Here is a 26,847-nt window from a genome sequence, read left to right on the forward strand (position 1 = left end):
TCAATTTTTCAATAGTTCAGCTTCAAGAATCAATACTTTTCTTCATTTGGGTCAACGCATAGAAGATTTTCCGATCAATTGCTGTAGGAATATTGAAAATCGATCGGGAAACCGCTAATCTATTCTTGGTTCATAACATTGCGGGTCCGGATGGGATTCCTGCCATTGTTTATACCCGCTGTGCGAACGTTCTGGCTGAACCTTTATGCCGTGTTTTTAACCGGTCGTTTGAGCAAAGAAAATTTCCGGCAATTTGGAAGCAGTCCTACATGTTTCCGGTTTTCAAAAGCGGCGATCGACATAATATAAGGAATTACCGTGGGATAACTAGTCTATCAGCGTCATGCAAGCTATTCGAAATAATTGTAAGCTCTGTTATTCTCTCTCATACGAAAAGTTATATCTCGGTCGATCAACATGGATTTATGCCAGGACGATCCGTTTGCACTAACCTTATGGATTTTACGTCGACTTGTATCTCGCACATGGAACAGAAGGCCCAAGTCGATGTAGTGTACACCGATTTAAAGGCAGCTTTTGACCGTATTGACCATCGAATACTTTTACGAAAACTTTCTCGACTTGGTGCATCACAAAACTTTACTGAGTGGTTAAGTTCCTACTTATGCGGACGAACTCTACGTGTACAGCTCAATTCCTGTTTATCCACCCCATTTTCAAATAAATCGGGTGTACCACAAGGCAGCAATATGGGCCCATTGCTTTTCTCGCTGTACTTCAATGACATCGCTTTGCTTCTGGGTGACGGTTGTAAGTTAGTGTACGCAGACGATCTGAAATTGTATCTTGTTGTACGGTCAATTGAAGATTGTCGTAATTTGCAAAAGCTGCTGGATATTTTCGTGAATTGGTGTTGCAAGAACTGGCTGATCGTTAGTATTTCAAAATGTCAGGTTATGACCTTCCATCGCATTGCCAACCCTGTTATTTTCGAATACAACATTGATGGTCAAGCACTTGAAAGGGTTGAACATGTCAATGATCTTGGCGTTATTCTCGATGCCAAGCTTAATTTTAACCTAAATCGCTCGGCTATTATCTCCAAAGCAACTCGGCAGCTCGGCTTTATTTCGAAAATTGGACGAGATTTCAAGGAACCATACTGCTTGAAGGCTTTGTACTGTTCCCTGGTGAGACCTCTATTGGAAAACGCGTGTCCTATCTGGACTCCATATCAACTAACCTGGAATTTACGAATTGAACGAGTGCAGAAGAGGTTCATTCGTCTTGCATTACGTAATCTTTCCTGGCGAGATCCCGTGAACCTGCCTCCGTATCCTGATCGCTGTCGCCTTATTGGGCTTGACACCTTAGAACGCCGTAGGAAAATTCAGCAAGCTATGTTTATTGCCAAAATATTGAATGGAGAAATTGATTCAACGAACATTCTTTCAACGTTGAACTTCCGTGCTCCTCAGCGTTCTCTCCGCTCTGCTGGACTGCTACAACCTCTATCGCACCGTACAACTTTCGGATTCAATGAACCTATGTCAGCGTGTATTCGAACGTTTTCTTTTGTGGAGCACATGTATGAATTCGGAGAACCATCGCACAAATTCTTCCAAAAGATTTCTAATTCTAGTATTTTATAAGTGACCATGATTTTTTGTATTTAGTTTAAGTTAGTTACTCACTTGACAATTAATGTTTATTTATTATGTAGTATGTGATGTGAATTGTAATTATGTATTTTTGTGAAGATGATGGGGTTTTTATGCCTACGTGAGGATGGCCTCAGCTTGGCTTTTCCCCATCCAACCATTGCTCCATGTAGACCTATTAGGTCGGATGGATAGAAAATTAATAAATAAATAAATAAATAACATGAAAATATACTAGATTCTAAAGCTCTTGAGTCATGTTTCGTTAGAAAATTTCAAAAAAGTATTACATATATTAGTCTGTGGAACCTCTGGGTAGAAATTTTAAAATACGTTAATTGGTTTGTTGGGACCATTTTTTAAGTTTCTCTAAATTCAGTTTATTTCAACGGATTAAGGAAGGATCAACTTTTACACTTTGTCTCATATAAATAAAATAGTTCATCAATTTAATTCCACCTAAACTGATTGCAAAACAAAACAGTTGTAGAAGAAAAATAAACCAGCTGTTTTAATTTTTAAGTTTAGGAATCACTAATTAGTCTACACGGTAAAATCACGGTGACTAACGAATACCACTCACCTTACAGTTGACTAACGTGTTGTCAAATACTTCACTTCATGCAATGCACCAACAATCGAGAAGATGCTAGCGCAAAACCCCGTTCCGATCCCGATTGCGTTGATAAGAGCCCCATTTAGCGCGAATGGCGAACGGTTCGATGGTTGCCCCGGACATGTGTTTTCAATATCGTTGCCGTTGCGCGCTCCAACCTTTGAAGAGCCGATAAACGATGTCAACGAGCTACGTAACGCTGGTAGGCTGTTCAAATAGACAGAGCATCGAGAAAGTACGATGTCAAAGCTAATTGAATTCCGATACCGGAGATAGGCGTTAGTCTTGGTCGAGTACCTTCGATCGGCGGTTCGTTCGCAACGTAGTTCCTTTGCCGGTTCGGCGTCGTTAAATTGAACGGAAAGTGTAGCAAATTTCTTGTAAAAATATTTGCGTTTCCCTGTCGGCGGAAAAAGCAGCAGGGGTGGGCCAATAATGCCTTGATATTCACCTGACTCCGGTAAAGTGATTCGCGTCATCTTTTGGCTACCTGCTGTCACTAAGACGGGATTTAATTTTAAACCAGAAGTCGCACTAAATTGAATCATTTCGAGGGGGAAAAATTTGTGTCGGAAGCCCGTCAGCCGTAGACAGCGATGAAGAGCAACGGAAATAGCATGCATTACTTCACCGAGTCGTCCGACGACGACGACGAGGAAACGATGATGATCAAAAAGTACGTTTTTAAATGGTAATAGAACACTACCGGCGTTCCGATATCGTAACCGTCTATTTATTCACAATTGATATTTCCCATCGTCATTGAAAACCCGAACGCTTTTATTCACACCAGCAGCCCACGGAAGCCCAAGGCCGTCCCGTCCCCGTCGGTTTCGGATCAAACAGCAGAAAGAAAGCATCCGAGAAGACTTGATGGAAATTGACTCAATTGAATATTCAATCAAGAAAATGAAACTTTTTTCTCAATATTCTGTAACGTTTAAAATATAGATTCCGCCGTCCTTGGCACTCACACCCGTTGCCAATGCCAAGTCAGTGGGGTAAACTAGGATAAACTTTTTCACAAAATAAATATAAATGTTTACCATCAAAGTTGCAATTCACTGTATGGATTATGGAGTAAATTGAACAAACTTTTCACTATTTACAGTGCCCATTTTATTCCCGCGCCCTCTGGGAAGTGCCAATGAAGGTGCTGCTTCTAGAGAAGCGTCACTGGATATTTATTCAGATTTATGAAAATTCGATCCCGCGTGGTAAAAAAAACTCGCCTTCAATTATCTCCATCAAGCTGCCATTTTCTATTTGCTCGGCTGCTCCGAAGGCCCGATTATCTGTTCCATCTAGTGTTATCATTGCCATTTGGAAAGCAGAATTTACCTGCAAACTAAAGTGTAGGTAATCCAAGCACAGAACACCGAACGTTGATTGAAAGGAAGTAATCGATGCCATTTTCAAGTGCTTTCGCAAATATATGATTCCGTTATCAGCACGAAACCAAGGTGGACACGATTCGATCGTAGTGTAAACATTGGTTTCCTTTCACGTCAAATTGCTAGCTATCATTGTTCTTCTTCTACCCAAGAATGATGAAAAGCTTCGATCAGCTGCTGTTAATGTGAACGATAATTAGCTTAAATGCATGAGTTGTACATTTCAATGCGAAGCAGCGCATGTTCTAAGCAATAAATCCAATCAAAGGACCTCAATCAACTTCACTAATTCGCTCTATATGGGCTCCAAAACGCTACATACCATTCACTGTTTATATTGCTCTACATTATTTATGATGATCAAAGCGTGGCGGCCGGAGTTTACCGTCCGTAGCTGCAAATGTGCCTTCCCAGGCCACCACTGACTGACGTTTTACTCTGATTCGCAAAGCAGACCCGTGAGTCTGATTATTCAATCAATTACACTTGAATCATACTATACGGCTTTGTCCAGGCTAGGAGATGTGATTGTGATGTGTAATGCCGTATCGAAGGACCTGTCTGGAGCACTGGAATGGCACTCCGGTGCCGGCGTCGAATGGAACCACACAGGCCGTAAAACATTTGCATACATTACGGAAGCAAATACGAAGCTTTCCAACAACCCGGGGAGGAAGCTCAGGAAACGTCGTTTCGGTGACATTCGAGCATCAAACATAATAGCTCAGCTCCTTTATTGTCCTCGGCTAAAGTTATGCGCGGGTGAGTGGAATTTCGCCCGTATAAATGGCGAATTGAATTCAATACCCATAGCAGTGAAGTCGTTCAATGGCTTTGGTGTTAAACAACCAAACGGAGACGCGTGCACAGTTTTTTACAGTGTGTAAGCGGAAGCTAGAGAAAGAGAAACATACAGAGTCAGTGATGTGAGGTAAATTGTTTGATAAATAGTTTGAACTGACAAGAAAAAATTTTGAGCTACCGTGGACAAAAAATGTTTTCGAACGTTTGGTCAGTAAACATCGGGCAAAAGCTCACCAAAATGAAAAAAATATTTGAACCATTATCAGAAAAAGTGCTAGAAAAAAATTAAAATGGAACTAAGCAGGACAAAAAATAGTGATAATTATGCGAAGTCGAAATAGATACAAAATTGAATAAAAGTAATCAAAATTTGAGACTATATTGTGGTACAACATTGAACGATACACGATAAAATCGAAATAAGATAAGACTGATCCTAAAGTGATCTGGAGTAAAACAATAACAACAATAACAGTAAACAATAGTGAGATCTAATTAACAAAAAAATGAATCAAAAACGGTAGAAACTTAAAACAACTTGGATAAAAATATCGTCTAAAGGAAAACATATTACGAGACCAGTTTCTTCGGCCTGTTTGTTAATTGGGTCTACCACCTTTTTCTCCGTATTCTGCGGAATAACATCACTCTTTCTTACCAGTACGAGGAACAGGCTTCAATTTTTTTCTAAGAAATCACGTAAAGAGCTATTTTATTGTTAATATCTAATGGCAAACACGCAATTTTGAATATTTTTTGTGTTAACACTAAATATTGTAAAACAAGCGTGTAGGCCGCTATATCTCTGCATATTAGCGTTGGTTAGAGGAAATGCTTATCAACTTAGGGAATAGCTAATAGCTAAACGAGTCAATGTTTCATTATGCCAGATTTTTATTTTCAGGTAGGTAGAATAAAATTAAGTTGTCACATGCTTTTCGAACCATTATAAATCTCGCAGGTGTATAGTATTTTTTGCTGTAAATTTACAAATTATGGCTGCTTATGAGTTCCATTACCATTATATTAAATTTATAAAAAAATATATATTATATATCAAGGTCAGTCTCATATAACTGGTGCTTACATACTGAGTGTCGTTTCGTATAGCAATTTCGCATCGTTTGCTTTTGTGCTTCGCTCGTTGTATTTTTCCGGCAGCGGTTGTTTCTAAAAGTCATTTTGAATTAGCTTGGGCCCATGTTAAGTATTGATTAAGTATTGCAGCAATGTTAGGTATTGACGTATTTATAAACCGTGAATTATATTAAAGCGTTATAAACGAGGTATCTCGCGCATTGAAATCGTGAAACTGGTTAGCTAGGAACACCGCGGGCGTAATTTCCTTTTTAAACTTTAAAGCTTTTAAACAGCTCCCTGATAAAGTGTTTAGGGTTTTTAGTATATTTTATGATCGACGGATGCCAGCTATGGTTTTTGATGTAATTGCCAAAATAAACCCGTTCGTCTCAGGATGGCTTTCGCGTATAGTAACGAATGCCTATCGGTATCTAATAACTCCTCACCCGCGATTTCGGCCAGGTCAAATAGGTTGATAGCACATAACCTTCGGTGTTGGTTAACTGATTTCTCGTAGCTGTTTTCTTATATCCATATTTCGGATTTCCTAAAATTAAAAAGCATAATGAAACCACTCCAAATACCAAAAAAAAACTAAAATAGGAAGTATCTTAAAATTAATACATATTAAGGCCATTACAAATATTTTATAAAGTTTTTGTCCTTCCAGTGTTGGGTCACTGAAGGGGGGGGGCGAAAAAAAAACAAAGAGATTTTTTTAATCGAGCAAAAAAAAATATTGATTTGAGGCATTTTTAGTAAAAGTTTAAACGTGAAAACCAAATCTATTCTTGCTTTTAATATATACGTTATTATTTTCCATGCGAAAATCTACGAAAAAAGACAAAAATAATTTCCGTCCTTAGTAGTAGTAGTGCTTCTGGGTAGTGGACGTCGCGCGAGTAACGAAAGAATATTTTTCGGTTTTTCGGCGAACATTGCGGAAATAAAATGATTTCCGCCTAGTACACTAGTTGCTAAGGACATTTGATGTCCTAAAAGTGCAAAGTGCAGTGTTTTACCGCGATATGTGTTGCTAAAACTTCAATTTTAGTTTACCGAAATCGTCGGGAGATGATCGCTTTCAAAGCGTTGTTACCTAGGGGGACTGGGGGTATAATGCCCACGTTAAAAAGAATATCATATTATTCATCAATGCGGAATGCATTTCCAGAAACTAGACGATAAACTTTAAAGTAGAACAGTTGTTTACCTGACATGCTCGTCCTGAAGCATAAAAATCAATAAAACACGTCGAAATCGTGAAATTATATAAGGCATTTGAAAATCTATTTTCAGATTCGTTAGGGGTAAAATGCGCATAGGTGTGTACAAAACGAACCACAACAAAGGGTCAAAATGCACCACAAGAAATTGGCAAAATGCGCTGTCTGTTTTATTTTAATGCAAACCCAGCACGACTCAGAACAGCGTGAGGACCTACCTACATGTTAAATCTGTTATTCCGGATCGCGGTTTTGCAATCGCCAGGTCCATCTTCGCTGGAGCGGTCGATGCTAACATATCACACAAGGATTTTTCTTGGTACTTTGCCGGCAACGCGTCTTTCACTGTTTTCACTGGTTTTCACTACCGCCGCAAATGACAGTCTCCGGCCAAGACCGACGGTGGGTTTTTCTTATGTAGCTTCGCGACTTCTTAACCGCGTTTTTCGGAGCGAATCAGAATTAAAACAACACTTTGCCTTTTGCTTTTACCAACGTTTTGACGTTTGCATAAAAGTGTATGGGCTACTAGATCGATTTTCGTTTGGTTGCACTGCAAGTAAATTCATGCTTCTCACGGCGCATTTTGCCCCGCTAGAACTTGTTTAAAAAAAATCGTTTAAATTTCATAAATAATAAATCAATTAAGCAATTTTATGTTGGCTGCTGGATACCGAGACCATTGTTCAAAACAAGAGCCATTTACAGAAACGTAAAATTGTTTATTGGTGGCGTAATGTCTTATGATAAAAGTTGCGAAAATTGTAAGAAATAAGCCTGCAAATAATTTGTTTGTTTTTTCATAGGATTTATGTAATTTAGAAAGCTTATATGCTCAACACAAGTTTGTAATGTAAAATAGAAGCGATTGGCACCTTAATTACAGTTTAAAAGTGAGTAATTCGTGAAATATTACAGTGGCGCATTTTGCCCCGACTGGGCATTTTACCACCAGTTACCCTACATGTGAGTGTGTTAGCTCATAGCTGCCAGTTGGTCGTTGTGTTGTTTCAACACATGAAACGGTGTGCTGTGATGACCGTGATAGTGTTCTGTTTTCAGATTATTTAGCTGTCGCTATGAAAATAATTTTTCCATCTTGCTGCATTTATTTGGAAATTTTCCGGAGCAGCTATAATTTCGTGATGTGCGGTATCTCGCCGTAAAACGCGCAAATCTGCAAATGTTAACTTTTGTATATGCGATAGCGGCGTGTACTCTGTAGTGTTAAGTGCAAGGAAACACACGCACCAATCGCTTAACGTTTCATATAAAGAAGCTGTAAATGACGAGATGATAGTGCTGGTACGAAAAATAGCAGTATTCCGACTGTTATAACGTTCCTCCAGCGTTCTCATGCAAGTCTGTGATAGTTGCCTCAGTATTCCTTCGTGTAGCTGTTCAACAAAAACCTGTCGGTGGATGCTGCAGGGGATGTAGGCTACAGAGGTGGCATGGAGCTCAGTATTTGAAGCTAAACGGTGAATTCGCATTATAAACAATGCAAAATCGCCGTTCTGGTTTTAGAATATTTGGGTTTTTTGTCGCCTCTGTGGTATATACCCTCTGTAAATTACTCACACCGAGTTGAGTGTATTGGATACACAACAATCCTTTAGATAGGGCTACCCTCTAAGGAAACGATAAGTATCAGTTTAAATTATATCCATTTATATTAAACATACATATATTTTTCCAATCGAGTAATGCGTAACAACCCAGTGAAAATTGTCGAACGGACGTCGTTAGACACAAGCGCTTTTGCTTGCGTCGGTCCGATGTCAGGTAACAAATTCCTACTGGGCATACGTTTGCTGCTTGCCGTGCTCATTGATTGGGTTTTTATTATCCGTCATGTAGAGCGACAATGCACGAAAATTGAAACAATAACGTTTTGTTTCTTTCGACTGGCAATGCACTAACGGTTCTGCTTCACACCGAGAAGTTTGAAACTTTGAGAGGGAGCTTCATCGGCAGTTTGACTGTGTAAAGCATACATTATCGTGGCTAAGGGAATGCCCTTTCCTCGGTGATGTAGATGACACATGGTTGGATGCTGTTGGTGGATGTTTCTTTCGGGTATTTCAATTTTTCGGGAAGCAAAACGGTAGCTGTGCGATCATGCTATTTCCGTTGTGCGATATTGGTTTAGTATACACAACATCCACTTAGCAGTTTAGCAGTGCATGTCGGGCGGTGATAAGATGTGACAGTGCTTTTTCTTTGCGTTTTTGCAAATATTCTTTGCTGGCGCGAGCATTATGCATGCACATTTTAACATCAATATCGATACACTGTGATACTGCGATTTCATGCGGATATGTTATAGTTTTAATGTTACTAATATAGTGAAGCATGGTTACGTGTTCTGTGATAGCACTTAACAGTTCTGTGGATAGTCATTCACAGGTATACCGAGATTATTCATCTAGTAGAAAAATCGGTCTACGGGTTTTTTTCTTTTTCATGATGAACTCTTTTTACACTTACACAAGTATGAAAATACGAGTACAGTGCAAATGTGGTCAATCATAGAGTTAGTATAAAATATTATATATAATAATTTTATTCTAATACAGGCTTTTGCTGCGATTGTGACCTCGTAGCACTAGCTAAACAGGCAACGCGCTCTTCAACGTTTACCTTCTACAGCATTTTAAATAGATGCTCTTTGGAGTGACCTCTATGTGTCTCTATTTACCGTTTCTTCAAACTCCTTTGTGCCAACTTTCAACGGGCATAGATTGAGATTTTGGATGACATGGTTTGTTGAGTATTCCGGTTTAACTGCAGTTTTCGGAAAATTTCGTCAACAGGGTAAAAAACGGGTTTGAAAATGGTCAAGTTTTCAAATAGAATGCTCGATCATTTTCCAATCCTTTTTATAACTGCAAACGGCGATATAAAGGCATTGTATATGCCACGTATCTTGTAGGATTCTAGCATAGCGGATTCCTTAAATGCTACATCTTAAATGAATCGGATTTCAGGAAACTGAAATTGCGTGACATTTTGATGTTTCCTACCGCCAGCGGTATAAAGCTATAAGCTCCTATTTATCATGTGTACACCTCCTAGGGGGTATACTATTGATAAGTTAACTACCAAGGATTACGCACCCCCTTGGGGGTGCAGAAATTACTTGGTATGTGTGTTTGTGTTGTCAAATTCCCTTATCCACCCCCTCCTATTCCCTCTGTTTTCCTTTCCCGTCCTCATCAGGTAAATGATGACACGGGCAAGATGGGCAAGGTACAAATCTTCCATACAATCGCGAAGAACGTGCTGCTCGAGCCACAAATGCTGATACCTGATACCTGGTTAACTGATTTCTCGTAGCTGTTTTCTTATATCCATATTTCGGATTTCCTAAAATTAAAAAGCATAATGAAACCACTCCAAATACCAAAAAAAAACTAAAATAGGAAGTATCTTAAAATTAATACATATTAAGGCCATTACAAATATTTTATAAAGTTTTTGTCCTTCCAGTGTTGGGTCACTGAAGGGGGGGGGGGGGGGCGAAAAAAAAACAAAGAGATTTTTTTAATCGAGCAAAAAAAAATATTGATTTGAGGCATTTTTAGTAAAAGTTTAAACGTGAAAACCAAATCTATTCTTGCTTTTAATATATACGTTATTATTTTCCATGCGAAAATCTACGAAAAAAGACAAAAATAAAAGAAAAATTTTTTGACCTATTTTCGGAAATTCCGTTGTTCGAATTTTCATTTCTGTTTCGTGCTAGAGGCATTAACTCAACTCGTACACTCATTTTTCGAGTTTTCAGGCTGTAGAACCCACAGACAATTGGTTTTATGAAAAAAAATTAACTCATATCCTACAAATTATTTTTTTGCCCCTCGATTTTTCAAGCCAATTTCCAAGAGGGGGGGTGACAAAAACTTTTGAAATTATTTGCAATGGCCTAATTATGATCCAATAATACACAATTGTAACACAACTACATCTTAAAAAAGAGCATAATACAACTATAATCTGTAACCCAAAGACTATAAACAAGTGCAACGATAGAAGTAATTAAAGAAGATCACTTCAAAACCAAATTTTTAAACTACACAAAAACAATAATATCAATGAATGGAAGGGTCCATCAGGGTACTTGTTTGAAGCAGTGTGCTTAGGGAAAGTGAAGTGGTCAACTTCCTAAGGATAACCTTGGCCCGGGTAACAACACATTGTGAATAATGAGCGGACCCTTCTCCCCACCTATTGGGGTCATTCTGCATTGGGAGGGCTTACTTAATGATCGACTCATGTGATCTAGTTTCTGGAAGGAGATTCTTAAATACCCCTGGTATGAGCAAGTCTTGTTGCTTGCTGACCGATTCCATTTTGGCCCTTCATACAGGAGCTGGTGAACGTGACCAATGGTTATGTTTGTACAATTCCCCTTGTCAGATAAGCCAATTGCTATGAACAGTTGTTCTGCTGCGATAGGTGGTAGTCCTCATACATACATGCACTAAATATTGTAAATTTTCAAAAAATGATATACATACAATAATCTAGCGACTTTACTGCAATTTTTTGCGCATCCGCACCTTTCTGATAATTTGGTCCCTCACATTTGTTAAAAAATCAAAAAACAAGCCTGCGGAAAACTCCACGCCATGTCCTAAAAAGGCCAAAGCAAATTATTTTTAAAGTTTGTCAGCCTCGCCTTTGAAATCGGCTACAAAAATCAGAAGGCTAAAAAATTAGTTCAGTTGTACGTGGGCTCTATACCCTGAAGAACTCGAAAAATCAGTGTACGGAGTGTTAACGCTTGTAACACGAAACAGTAATGGAATTTCATACAATCTATTGACCGAAAAGTTGACCGAAAAATTCTGTTACAACTTTGTCTCCTTTTGGTAGGTTTTCGCACGGAAAATAATAACGAATATAATAAATAATCTTCTTCTATATAAAAATGATTTTCTGTCTGTCTGTCGGGATGTTTCTTATAGAATCAAAAACTACTGAACCAATCGGCGTGAAAATTTGCATGTAGAAGTTTTTTGGGCCAGGAAAGGTTTTAGTGATGGTTAGAGACCCCTCCCCCCACTAAGAGGGGGGCTCCCATACAAATGAAACACAAATTACTGCATAACTCGAGAACTAATCAAGCAAATAGAACAAGATTTGGCATGTGGGTGTTTTTGGTGACAAGAATTTATTCTATGGTAAATTGAGACCCCTCCCCTCTATAGAAAGGGAATTATGACTCCTCTCCCCTTTAAGAGGGGGGGCTCCTATACAAACGAAATACAAATTTCCTCATAACTCGAGAACTAATCAAACAAATGGAACCAAATTTGGCATATAGGTGTTTTTGGAGGCAAGAATTTTTTCTATGATGAATTACGACCCCTCCCCACTTTAGAAGGGGGGGCTCCTATGCAAATGAAATACAAATTTCTTTATAATTTGAGAACTAATCAAGCAAGTGGAGCCATATTTGGCATGTGGGTGTTTTTGTAGGCAAGAATATTTTCTATGGTGAATTAGGACTCCTTCCCACTTTAGGAGGAGGGGCTCCTATACAAATGAAAAACAAATTTCTTCATAACTCGAGAACTAATCAAGCGAATGGAACCAAACTTGACATGTAAGTGGTTTTGGAGGCAAGATTTTTTTCTATGGTGAATTGAGACCCCTCTCCTCTTTAGAAAGCGAGTTATGACCCATCTCCCCTTTAAGAGGGCTCCCATACAAATGAAATACAAATTTCCTTATAATTTGAATACTAATCAAGCAAATGGAACCAAATTTGGCATGTGGGGCTTTTATGGGGCATAAATTTTTTCTATGTTGAATTAAGACCCCTCCCCTGTTTAGCAGGGAGGGGCTCCCATACAAATGAAATTCAAATTTCTTTATAGCTTGAGAACTAATCAAGCAAATGGAACCAAATTTTGCATGTGGAAGAATTTGGAGTCTTGAATTTATTTTATGATAGAGAGACCTCTCACCCCTGTAGGGTAGGGAGATATGGACTCTCATACAAATAAAACAGAATTTTTTTGCGAAACTCAAAAACTAATCGAACTCGAGAAATTCCAGATTCATCCATAAAACATTAGTCAGTAACAAGACCACAAAAACTATCCATAGTCACACTAGATCATTCAGGGCCTGTAGCAAACGTTTCCAGTTTCGGTGAGGCAGATCGACTTAATAAAATACTGTCAAAATCGAAAGATTATCAGGTTAATAACATTCGAAGTTCGAACGGTGAATACTGTTCGAATGACAATGAAATCCTGGAATGTCTCTTTTATAGTCACTTTCCGGGCTGTGTGGAACCTGAAGTTCGAAACGATCCAGAAATCGTTTTAGGTGGCTTAGACTCATGGGCTTTTGCTCGGAGACTTGTCACAACTGAAGCGATTGAGTGGGCCGAGAACAGCTTCTCTCCATACAAATCTCCTGGAACAGATGGAAAATACCCTATTCTACTGCAAAAAGGATTCAAGTACTTCAAACACATTCTGAGAAGGATGTTTGTGTGTAGTATTGCTATTGGGTACAGCCCAACTCAATGGCGTGAAATAACCATTAAGTTTATTCCTAAAGGTAAACGCGCGACATACGAGCAAGCAAAAAGTTTTAGACCAATCAGTCTAACGCCTTTCTTGCTTAAATCACTTGAGCGGATTATTGATCACCACATCCGCGAAACAAGCTTAGTAGAAGTTCCTCTTCATTCAGCGCAACATGCTTATCAAAGTGGCAAGCACAGAACAGAAGTGGAAGTCCGAAAGATTCGACGATCAAAACTGGTATCAGAGTCTTTTTTGTTTTTATTTTTCTTTGGGAAGGTTTTCGCATAGGAGCAAATAACAGCAATATAAGCAGAACGCTCGCTGCCAATCGCATAGCAGCTTTCACCTGCTTTCGTGAGCATTCGTATGCGTTCGTGTATTTTCGTGGAAAAAAGTGACTCGCTACCGCCAGGTTCGCTAGTATCTATAGAAAGTAGCATGTACGAGTTTGGATTTCTACTTCCACTTCTGTTCTGTGTGGCAAGTCTACAACCACTTTATTACAAGATGTGGTGGATAAAACTGAGGTCGCTTTTTCACAAAAGGAATCTTGCTTAGGAACTTTTTTCGATATTGAAGGCGCGTTTGATAACGTATCTTTCGCTTCCATTTTGGAGGCTGCTCGTTATCATAATGTGCCTTCAATAATCATAAAGTGAATAGAACAAATGCTCAGTGACCGATTGCTTTTTTTGTCCTTACGGCAAGCATGCATTTGGAAGCAAAGTGTTTGTGGATGTCCACAAGGTGGCGTTCTCTCGCCTCTTTTATGGAACCTTGTGGCGGATGGCCTACTGAGGAAACTCGATGGTCTAGGCTATCCGTCATATGGTTTTGCGGATGACTATCTCATCCTAGTAGTTGGAAAGTGCATAAGCACATTATTTGACTTAATGCAGCAAGCACTACGCGTCGTGGAAACGCGGTGCCGAGAAACTGCACTTTCAGTAAATCCGAACAAAACGTCTATCGTCTTATTTTCAAGACGTAGAAATACTAATGGAGCTCGCGCTCTGCGCTTTTACGATTCGGATGTTGATGTTGTGAACGAAGTGAAGTACGGGGGGTTGATTCTCAACTCCAAGCTTGACTGGTCCACAAATATTGATTTCCGAATTAAAAAAGCGTGCGTGGCCTTTGGTCAATGTAGACGAGCAATTGGCAACTCTTGGGGGCTTAAACCCAAATACATACACTGGTTATACACGGTCGTTGTCAGACCAATACTGGCGTATGGTTGTCTTGTATGGTGGCAGAGAGGAGAAGTTGTGACTGTCCAGACAAATCTAAACCATCTTCAAAGGATGTGTTTAATGGCAATGTCTGGTGCATTTACTACAACTCCTACTGCCGCACTAGAAGCTATTTTGAATATTAAACCTCTACACTTCCACCTAAAGCACTAATATGTGCTTATCGACTACACGCGATTGGCCTTTGGCAGTCTGTGGACGATTCCACTGGTCATACTCGATGAGGACAAGTTTTTTGACATTAGCTTTTTGACGGCATAGGTGTTGTAAATTGGCATCCAAAATTGTATTCAAATTCTTCGTGTCGGTAATTAGCTGTAAATTAGCATTGTCAGCACTATAAGAAGGTAATCAGTAAAGTAGCTGTATATTTTGCCAAAATAGCATTTAAGTAGCATTTAAGGTGACTTAAATGCTTATTGGCCTTCATTTGAATAGCATTGGTGATGCTTATTGGTTACCTGGGATGCTTTCATAGTTACGTAACTGCCAAAATGAATCATCTAAGGATGAACTCCTCAGAAACCTGCAAAACTCGAGATAGTGACAAAGATTATCCGAGATTCATGATTTATATACAACACAGGTTAATTTGTGGCAATACAAAGTTTGTCGGGTCAGCTAGTCTGCTTATAAAAATTGCCTCTAAATTTAAAATAATTTTCCTTCATACAAAGTTGCAAGTGCTGCAAGTCGCGCCAGATTGGAAGTAACAACACGAATTCATTGTTACTTCTCTAAGTTCAAAATATTAAAAAACCTCAAAGCTGCTATTTGTTAGCAAATATGATGCACTAATTGTGTACAGGAACCAAACGATAAAAATAATTTCATGTCAATGAACTGACGCAACTTTGCGCATCCGTTTTTCCTACTCTGAAAATGAAATAACTTTCCAATCGTATAAAACAAGCAAATCAATGATATAATGGATTAAACTTAACTAAAGAATAGGTAAACGTCCCTTCTTTCAAACGCCATTGGCTACAAATGGTTATATTAACAAACAAATGCGTTAGAGCTGTCAAAAGCGCGATGCGCAAAAGTGTTGCAAGTAACCCCGGATGATGGGACTAGAAAACACAATAAATTGAGTTCCTTTCGCACAAGGAACATTTACACTTTACCCAACAGTGTAGATTGATCTACAAGCCACTCATTCGCTCACTAAACAACCATAATTCAGTTAGGCCATTCCTTCAACTCTATCCCTAAGCAAAGCTCTTCTCCCATTTAACTGACTAATTACTGCTGCTTGCAGATTTAGTCCCACACTGTCCCGTGGTGCAGTTCCAATTCCAGCAGACAACCAGCGATTATTGTGATTTGTATTTCTCAATTCAACTGTCTCCGATTATAATCGTGACCTTTTCGGTTAGCTCGTAAATTACAAACCAAGCTAGCTATTAGAGGACTGCTATCTCTCGATAATTCTGCCCGGCCGTTCCAGCTTGTAACCCATTAAATTTATTGCCCTTATGCACGTAAACTTTAATTAAATTGTGTTTGATATTTTGATTAATGCCATTGGTGTTTGTTGTGTACCTGCTTGCAGAGTTCAACAGGATAATAAACTATGGGACTCCTTCCAGGATCCGCCGGTACCGCAAAGCTCCGGCTCGGCCGCAAACCAGGACTATCTGTTGATGTGCATCAAATGCCTGAAGGTGTTTACCTATGTGTTTGTGTTTCTGGTCACACTGGCCGCCGCCTGTTTCTCCAAGTTGTCCTTCCTGCTGATGACATCCAATATTAAAGAGGACACCAAGAATCGATACTGCGATGTGAGGCGTAAGCAATGATTGGCCCAACGCAATTGGCTGGCAATAATTGATGTTTGTTCTCGCTATTCCAAACAGAACCGGACAAACAGTTCGAAGCATTCATACCGACGGAGCAACGGATTGCCTGGATATGGGCCATCATATTTTCCTTTGCCATTCCCGAGCTGGGCACATTAGTACGGGCATCGCGAATTTGCTTCTTCAAAAACATTGGCCGCCCAACCTGGGGCCAGCTGGCGGCCGTCGCACTGATGGAGTCCTTCCACGTGATCGGATTGGCCATGTTGGCCTTTCTTATTTTTCCCAATCTCGATACGCTGAAGGCGGTCATGCTAACCAACTGCGTCTGTTTGGTGCCAGCCCTGCTGGGTCTGCTTTCGCGGTCGCCCTCGGAGGCGAAACTGCCCTTCAAGTACACGATCGACGTGATGGCCATCTGCGCCCAGGTAACGGGCTTTGTCGTGTGGCCCATGCTAAGCAACACCCTGGAGCTGTGGTTCATTCCGATTGCGGTTTTTCTCGTGTCCTGTCACTGGTGGGAGAATTACCTGTCGCTGAAGAGCTATTTTCGTGAGTATCCATTGAAGGTGAAATCGGGTTATTTTTATCTGATTTTTTTCATTTAGTCACACATTTTGCTCATGGTGACTGTTTTTACAAATTCTCATTCGCGAATTTACATAGTTCTTCACGAAAAGTTAGTTGGATTCGAAATGTCTGATACCAGCTATTGCTTTTTCAACCCTTTTATCAGGACCATTCGCATCGTTGGCAGCCGTCCGGGAGAAACTGACGGACTCGCGCTACTACATGTATCTGTACATATCGCCGCTGAAAATCGTGCTCTTCCTGGCAGCCGGAGTCTATCTGTCCGGCCAGTCGGTTTCGAACTTTTTCGGCATGTTCACCGACGGTTGGGGCAACCATACCATCATCGTACAGGAGGTAAGTTATCGGCAGCACACTAAAGCAGATGAAAAATCACTTACATTCGACCGATTCTCGATCTCATTTTTTTCTGTTGTTCTCTACGAAGCGCGAAAAAGCCTCCGATTTGCCTGTTCAATGTTCATAGATAGAACGTGATCCCATCAATGCTTGCAGGATTATCTCCTAACGGCTTGAATGGCACTGTCGATTTTTTTTAACTATCTCACTGATGCCACTCCGCTGCACGGCACAGTTAAAGCTCTTTCGATGTATTGCGTGCGGCCGCTACCACTGAATGTAATAAAAACTTGTTCCGGTGGTCATCCGAGCTGATGCTTTACGAAAAGCAATCCGCGGCCAGCCACTCAGCCGATACGCTAAACTATTTCGATATTGAAACATTCCAACTCGTTGCCTCCCTTGCCAAGATATCGTTCCAGAGTGTTTCATCTGGCCACTGGGAACAGTGTTTGGGCGTTCCGGCCAAGCTGGGCTTAGTCAATGACATCGATCCTGAAAAATCGAACCCAGCACAGCTTTCTCTACGAACCTCCTCCAAACCAACCTCCTACCGTCGTCACATTCATTGCCGGTCGGCATCATCGCATCATCGCGCTCGGTACGGTCTCGAAAGGAACACCGTGACTACCCATTACAACATTTGATCGCATTTGATGCGAATCGGTTGGTAGAGCGCAGCGGAAAAAATAGCAAGCGCTCGGCACACAAACTAAAAGAACACATCAAATAGAAACAAAACAGTATCAGCGGAAAAAATACGCCAGGAAATTGCGGGAAAAATCGCTCCCCGATAAATTAGTGCCGGCGGCAAAAGGATTTATTGACGTCATTTATGCTTCGGTGGGTTCGATTCAATGCTTCTGAAGCAATTTTTTTTGCTTCGTTTTTCACCAGCACGCAGTGAATTAATTGGACTTTCAGTAAACTATGAATAACACTGTTCACCATTTTATGAGCATCGAGCAGTTTGGAAAAGTCATTGTGGCCTCCGGAGAGAGAGAGAAGGGGAAGTAAAACCAAGCAACAGCGAACCGGAAATTAATTTGAAAAGCGAAAAGTGACAAAGTACCTACTACTCCGGATAATTGTTAAGTACCCGCGCGCTGTTATTGAACTGGTGTCCGTTTCAGTTCGGAAGGAGTTCTTCGAAGCATGCCAAAGAACAACAATCGGTGGCACCTCTGGACAAGTTTGTAAAAACCTTAAAACCTCATAAAAGCAGATTTTGTTACCGAATCTAGTACTACATTACATGGCAACTAATTTCAAATCGTTCTCCAATGTCTTGCAGTCAATAGTGGATTGTAACACGGATGTCTCTTTGGAGGGCATCCTATTAAAATTAGTAAATTGAGATAGACGAAACTTTACCTTTTACATAATTCTACTACTAATTCACTAATCTTACAGTTTGTATTTCACAAATTCAACAGTCCAGAAAAAATCGAAAAATTACAGGTAGCATTTTTTATAACATACTGAAACAATTTGTTTACTTTTTCATAACAAATAAAGTTGACGAACCCGGAGACAAAATACGTGTCGATCAGAATAGTAAACAACTACCTAGTGGATTTAGAAGAAAAAATGTTATTTTTTGCAACCTACGGATTCTTTTGAGACTTCATATCTTCATATTGCACGTTACAGGGCAATATTTAACAGCAGGCTAGAGACTGCGTTCCCTTGCTAAAGTCCATCCAACGTCAAAAAAGCGGCTGCGGATACGTACGTACGAATCAGCTTAATCAGTTTCTTCGGAAAACAAGGTTTAAGCACTAAGTGACATTGAGCACTTCGTTTGACTGAATCGTACGCCGTCTTAAAGTTTGCAAACAGATCATGAGCAGGGATGGATAATCAGTGATTTTGATCAAATCTGTGAGGTATTTCCACATGCACAGATCATGAGCTGTACAGTTTATGACAAACAGTGCATCTTTAGCCTTAATCACAGCATTTTGTTCTATTACCAATTCACATTGCAATCCAGCAATGAACATGATCTGATATAAGATTTGTCATGATCTGTACAGATCGCGACAAAGTATTTGTCGCTTATGTTATAAGGCCATTACAAATTATTTTTAAAGTTTTTGTCAACCCCCCCCCCCCCCCCCCCAAAAAGGGCTTGAAAAATCGGGGGGCATTTGATTCGTAGGTTTTTGCATGGAAAATAATAACGTATGTATGAGCAGCAAGAATCGATTTGATTTTTCACGTTTAGACTTTAAGTGCGGATAAATGCATTTTAAGTGCGAATGGATAAAATGCATATTTATTTTACCCGATTGAAAAATTCTCTTTGTTTTTTTCGCTTTTCATTTTCGCTAAAATAAACGTAAAAACAGGGTACCGAACAGTATCTCACAGTGAACGTACGTATACTGTATAGATAGGAAATTTTATGACGAACAACTTTGCCGAAGAAAGTATGAACACATGTTCAAATCTCGCTGAGGTATTCACGCTTCACGTTTCTGTAATTTTCAAATTTTAGCAGCTTTATGTGAAAGAGGTAAATTTAAAAACTTGAACTATTTACTCTAAACGTCTCTTATGTTTTTGATAAGAGGAAATGTGCACCTTCCTAAGAATTTGGCACCATTTAGGCTCAAGAATCACTTTTAAAAAAGGTGTATTTAATTTATTAGGTACTATGTTTGAGAAATTGTACCTCCTGAAACTATAGGTTTGCTCCAAAATGATGCCTAAGCGTGAGTTGTTCAAAATTGAGTTTTAAATATGAAAAAATAAACACTGAAAGAAAATTCCACTCTGTTTTAAAGTCAGGAAAAAATGTAAAATTAAGATATACAGGTAATGGTAACTTCGGTTTTTTTTGGAAAAATAGTGGTGATTTGAAATGGGTACGTTAGTTGAGCACCTACTTTAATCATGTGTTCATGTATCCAAGTATATGCTCCATTCATTGTACTTGTACACTTATATATTCATGTTAAATTCATATCGTATATTAGATATGAATATAATATGAATATATAAGCGTAAAAGTACAATGAAATGGAGCATATGTGGACAAAAATAGAACAATCTCACGAGCAATCCGTCGAATGAAATATAATTGCGTCATTTGAGTTTCCATCAGTGCATCTACTACAACAAAACAAAGCATTAGAATAACATATTAGGCTCACCTAGCCGTGTGGCTCATCCGTCTGCCCAACATCGCAGTTTTGAAATTAGGCAGCCGAAAACCACGCAGCATCGCACCTCCTAGCTTAGCTACTCAATAAAGCATTACCGGGTATGGTCGCGTGGAGGCGCTAGGTAGGGGCTTGAGATGGCAAGAGCTATATTGCTTTCTTGTTTGACTTCCCCATTTCATACCCGTGAAAGTACTATATTTTATCTATAAAAAAATACTTCCATCAGGAGATCTCTAAAGGAATCTCAGAAAAAATCAACGCATATAACCGACACCACCCTTGAAAAATTACGCATATTTTACCCAATTGCTAACGTCCACAGTTTTTCGAATCCGGACCACCGTGCACCGTACTTTACAGGGTAAAGTGGGGCTCGGTGATCTGCGTGGCGTAACTAACGGTTATGTTCCGATAGTTTAGCACTCAAACAAAGCCACCCAGCCACTCCTCCGGTATTTATTTTTCCTCACAGATCCTGACAATGATCCGGTGAATTGCTTCGCACAGCCGCTTGGCCCCCACTTCTAGAAATTAAGTCGGGATACCGTCTTTCCCAGCAACCTTACCATTTTTCAACTCATTGATTGCCTTCTTAACCTCCTTCCGCGTCATGCCTATTTACCACTTATCTCGCAGTTGTTACAATGACACCTTCATAGTCCATTTATATCTTCTTGCCTTTTTTCTGTTCGGCGATTTGTTGATAAAGTTTTCTGGCGTATCCCGTTGCCACACCATCTACCGTTAACCACTGTATGTTGAAACGCAGCGACCTCTCAACGCGAATCTTACAAACGACAAAATAGTGTCCACAATTGCTATTTGGTCCCCGAAATTATCGTATATCAATGACATCCGAAAAGTCGTTGTCATCAGCAGCATAGTGCCAGGGTAGCTCGTGCTGTTTCAAGCAGTCATCCTCGTCTCCATCTCGATCTTCCACCGCTCACCGCCAATTTCCGTATGCTTCTTAGCGTGATCTTAGCGTTTTCGAAGGGCACAGCAGGCCCGATATACCACACGAGTTAGCTTCGAGGTACGATGCTGGCCTAACAAACCAGTCGTCGTATGTTCTATTCTCGGCTGGGTGGTGTAGTTAGAGTCAGTAGGATCGTTGTACTAGCGGAGTCTTAAAGACGTTCATACCCCAAAGTTTTGCTTTTAGTAGGCCCTTACTAGTGTTATTGTCCATGCTCACCAACGATCCCAAATAAACGAACTCATCTTTCACTTCTTCGCCGTCAACGGTTAGCGTCCGTGAGAGGAGCGCATTTGTCTCCTTGGACCCTATTCTTTTCATGTATTTGGTCTTCAACGCACTTATTTTTAGCCCATTCCTCCAAGACTCCGCTGTTGGCCTGGCGTAGATTGCCTCCATCGTCGCAAAGTTCCTGGTTTTGACATGGGAGTCATCTGCGAACCGTAAAAGTTGGCCACTTTAGTGAAAATCGAGCCTCTCGTTTCAACACATACTGGACGGATCACCCCTTCAGGATTGATTTTAAACAGCATTCTGGATGAGCGGTCACCTTGCCCCAACCACCCCGTGTCCCGAAAGGACTCGAAAATGTCCCCGAGATACACAGAAAACGCATCACTCGATCCAATGCAGATCTGATCAGTCGCATCATTTGTCCGGAAAACCTTGTTCGTGCCTGCCATAGCAGGTCTCGCGCGATTGTATCGTATGCTGCTTTGAAATCAATAAAGATATTTTAGAAAGTAAGGAAGCGTCTGATACGATTGAATTATCGGTAGTGATGTCCGAAATTTTCAATTATTCAATTACCGATTGATCGGCGAGCGTTGTCTGCACTAATCGATTAATTCACCTATTCGTGTTAGTGGTATTCGATTAGAAATATTGGAATATTTTTTTCACTAATTCGATTAATCGAATGGCCATTATTCGATTAATTCAACTACTCGTGCTGGCAGTAATCGATTAAAAATTATTCGAATATTTTTATAGTTATCCGATTGGTTGAATTAATTGAACGATTAACGGACATCACTAATTATTGGATGAACTGGAAAATTTCGATATAGGGCGATTGAAATGTTCCAGTTCATACAGTTAATCATTTCTTCGCATCAGACACTTTCTCACTTTCTAAAACAGTTTTCGGCATGACCGCCTACAAATCAATAAAGACGCGATGCGTCTATGTTTTACTCCCGACATTTCTGCAAGATCTGTCAAATAGGGGACGATTCAAATATGACGTCCACCAAATTTCTGATCTTAGAACCCCCCCCCCCCCTTCCCCCTCTGTCCGATTGTGTCACAAAACTCAACCTCCCCCCCTTTGGACGTTTGGACACAAACTCAAAATAAAAATGAAAAGCGTGTTGAAAGTAAAAAGTGGTTTATAAAAATAGCTTAACCTTTAAAGTGTTAATGTATGATTTAAAAAAATATAGAAAATAACAATTAATAATAAATAATAACTGCAAACAAGGGCTCTGACAACATTCAATTGCAAATTGTTACAAATCAATGAAGAAATGAAGCTTTGATTTCAATTGAAGTAGCACGGCTCCGCTTCAAAACAAGCTTCAATCTGCGTCGGCGAAGCAGGTTTCACTACATCGTGACGATAGCTTTTAGAGTTCATTGTACTTTTCTATCCAATATTTAGTAAAAAGCTAGAAACTTTGATTGCTTGAAATGAACTGAAATTGATGTGTAAATTGATCCTTCAATGTAACGCGTGGTCTATCTAGTTAACATTGACAAATTGTGCCTGACTTTCAAGCGCCGTCAGCTGGAACAATAAGTTCGAAAATCGAAATAAATCAATGAGTGATGAATGACTGAGAAACATATTTTTGCTGCCTTTTGAAGAAAATGCAATTTTTTCGACGGATGTCACATTTGCCTAGACCCCCTCCCCCCCCTTTGCCACAACCTGTCACAAAATTGACGCCCGCCCCCCCATAAGCAATGGACGTCATTATTGAATGATCCCTAGTAAAAATCTGGTCCATAGTTGCGCGAGCCCCCAGGAAGCCTGCCTGGTAATTCCCTACGAAGCCTAATACTATCGGTGAGAGCCAGCGAGCGTAAAACGCTCTGGGAAAGTACCTTGCAGGCGGCGTTTATCAGCGTTATACAACGTTATTGCAGTCCTGGCCACTCTCAACAACACGCTAAGTTCTTCTCGATTTTCTGCAGTTCTGGCTCTCTGAACGTATCTTCTGGCTGTGACGCAACTAGCATTAAAATTGAAAATTGTCACATCCAACTAATAAACGCCGGGGTGCCGGCTGTTTATAGGCGTGTTTTAGGATTAAGATTAACCTATTTCGTTTTAATCTTTTACCCGTTTTACCTCTTTTCTGTTTCTTGTTTCTCTATTCCAGTCCCGTTTTTCGTTTTAGTTTCCAATTTTCGCCTTTTCCGAACTCTCCTCCTCCTGCGCCAACAAATTGGCAACGAGTAGACCAGAACCAAGTGCAGTGGAAAGAAATTATAAGAAAATAACGTTCTCGTTTCTCTCTTCGTCTGTTCCGTTTTGCTTCTTTTAGATTATTTTTCTCTATCACATTTACTTTTGGCTGCCAATTTTCCTTTTGCTTTGCGGCGTTTCTCTTTTTATCTCCCGTTTTTCGACTTACTCTCTACAGTTTTTACCTTTTACTTTGGTCCTTTTTTCCTAATTTTCTTTTCTTCTTTTTCTGTCCTATTTTCGTATTCCATTCTCATTAAATCTTATATTTTTATATCCCGTGATTACCTCTTTTTCCTGTTTTCCTCGTTTCCTCTATTGGTTTTTTCTTTCTTTCTTGCTATTCTTCTTTTGCTTTTTTGTTTCTCTTGTTTTCACTCTAATTATTTCCCCTTTTCCCACATTTTCACCTTTTCTGTACTGTTTTTCACTATTTTGTTTTTTCTTCTTTTCTGTCCTCATTTTGTTTATCACTTTTCTCGTTTTCTTAATATTGTTTTCCTTTCCCGCTTTTTTCTTCTTTACTCTTGCATTCTTCCACATTTGTTCTCTACAATCTTTTCTTTTTCCTCCCTTTTTCTTCTTTTTTCTCTTTTTCTCTCGCTCGTTTTTCCTCTTTTTCTATTTCGTTTGTCCAGTTTTTGCAATGTTTTTCTCTGTACTCTTGTCCGTTTTTTTCTCCAGGAGCGGTAAGAGACGAACTAAATTCATCATAAATCCATCTCTATATATATGCTGTGAAAATTGACTTGCCTCTTTGTAAGAAACTGCTCATACAACGTACTGTTTGGTTCATGAGATAGGAATTGTTTCTCGAAATCTAAAAAAAATGTATTCACTTCTGCGCTTCACATAAATGAAAATTAGAATGTCTGCTTGAACAATTTGGTTTACAAACAATGTAATAAATAATCGGTGGTAATAATAGATCGTCAAACAAATATAGCGCATTTGGCCGCCTGAAACAATTTATTACTGGCTGATTCTACATCATTACATTCCCTGAGAGTTTTTATTTCTTAAACCTGCAGTTGTTTTCATTTCATTATGTAGATCTCTATGCACACTCATTTAATCCTCTAAATGTAAGCGTTTCCAACATTAACTGTGAACCAAATCCATAAATCTAATATAGGATTAGCAAATTATGCGTCAGCTCCGCCCTGTCAACCCCGCCCGAGTATATTTATAACGATTCATCAATTGCACCGTAACGTAATCAGGCATTATCCAGGACAACCTTTGTTTGTTCGCTTTTCAAATATGTATTATCTGCCCAGAGCATATTATTTTTAACTCGACAACCAGCGACACCATGTTTGGAATCATTTGGTTTTGGATTCAGTGGAAAATCAGAAACCACTCCGTCAGTTCTCCATGTAGAATAGCAATAGAACCTAGGCAGTGTGCATCGCGGGGACACGCCATCTATTCCAAACCGTACTCAGCCGGGCACAATTAGTCCTGATTACATTCGAACCAACATCAAACCGAACAACTAGCAATCGAATATTCCGCAACAGTTGTACATTTACTGATTTCGCTATAATAACAATAATACCGCCAACTCTCATCATCAGTCGCTGGCTATGCTGCGGAGGACGATTGCGTGGGCAAACCGAAATGATCGGCTCATTATTGCTGACGGGGCGCGCGCACGCTACGTAGATTGCTCGCAGTTTGCAATTGCAAAAAGTTTCGCAATTAGGTTAATTAGCAATGCCAACATTGCAAATCAAATCAAATTAGGATGAAATTGCGCACCGAGTTTCCCAGGCCGCGCTAGGCCAAGCCAGGCCAGGCCAGGGAAAGAGTTATTTACGGTCACGGGGGAAAAAAAAGATAAAAACATTGCTCATCATGAAAATAAAATGATTATCGTAAAAATAAACAGAGCACTCGTTAAATTAATTTGCGTCTAATTGGAAGTTTAAATGTTCGTCGTTGAAAATTTATTATCCCTGGGGGTCGGTCAGGCCGCCGCACGAATTCAATCGTCGATTGAACGGAGCGTGTGGTTTCCGGACTATTGATTTGAATGATGCCATTATTTCTTTTCACAGATGGAGGCTATCCTCAACGAGAAGTTCCCGGACCTCAGCTCGATTACCTCCGATCTGGAAGTGTTGGAAATCTTTCCACGGAAGAATGCGGTGCTCTGGATCACCGTGATCCATGTAGTTTGTTCCTATATTTGCTACATTTTTAGTAAATTTTCCTGCAAAATTCACATCCAAAGCTTCTCGATGGCGTTTCCGATTAATCTCACCGTTCCGGTGACGCTTACTCTACTACTGGTGTTTTGTGGTCTCCGCGAAGCGGATGTGTGCGTGTTTACCAGCGTCCTTCCAGATTACCTGTTCTTTCGGGTGCCTCCGATCTACTATCTGTTCGATTACGTGTTCAACGAGTTTTCCTGGCTGTGGCTGCTGTGGTTGCTATCGCAAACATGGATCACACGGCATCTTTGGATGCCGAAAAGTGATCGCAACGCATCGACGGAGAAGCTCTTCGTTACACCGATGTACAACAGTCTGCTGGTGGATCAAAGCATCGCCATGAATCGACGTCGCGAGGATCAGGAAGATTTCGTGAAAAAAATTGTGAGTTTGAATGGGTTCAAAAATTTACATGGTTCTAACTTTGGGATATCATTAACAGGACATGATCAAAGTGAAGGATACGGAAAAGGCCAACGAGATCGACGCGAAAGCATACGATCGCAAACGGGACGAAATCAAACCGTACGATCGGATTCCGCAGATCTTTGTTTGTGCCACCATGTGGCACGAAACTAAGGAGGAATTGATGGAGTTCTTGAAATCCATCATCCGATTGGATGAAGATCAGTGCGCCCGTAGGATGGCCATGAAACACATTCAAGCATCGAAAGACTTCATTGATCCAGATTATTACGATCTTGAAAGTAGGTCTTCAATTGCAT

The 26,847-nt window shown here is 39.9% G+C and overlaps 1 protein-coding gene across 1 annotated transcript in view; it reads left to right on the forward strand.

Annotated features, from left to right (window-relative positions):
- The first annotated feature begins 2,583 nt into the window (after nt 1-2,583).
- The window catches only part of LOC128744252 (chitin synthase chs-2-like), a 38,002-nt gene continuing 13,738 nt past the window's right edge, over nt 2,584-26,847 (forward strand). The window contains exons 1-6 of the mRNA XM_053841108.1: nt 2,584-2,914; nt 16,102-16,337; nt 16,406-16,900; nt 17,085-17,275; nt 25,967-26,506; nt 26,565-26,829. Of these exons, the coding sequence (XP_053697083.1) occupies nt 2,835-2,914; nt 16,102-16,337; nt 16,406-16,900; nt 17,085-17,275; nt 25,967-26,506; nt 26,565-26,829 (1,807 nt within the window). The 5' untranslated portion in view covers nt 2,584-2,834. The remainder of the gene's footprint in view (nt 2,915-16,101; nt 16,338-16,405; nt 16,901-17,084; nt 17,276-25,966; nt 26,507-26,564; nt 26,830-26,847) is intronic.

This window comes from Sabethes cyaneus, chromosome 3 (assembly GCF_943734655.1).
Source record: "Sabethes cyaneus chromosome 3, idSabCyanKW18_F2, whole genome shotgun sequence".
NCBI lineage: Eukaryota > Metazoa > Arthropoda > Insecta > Diptera > Culicidae > Sabethes > Sabethes cyaneus.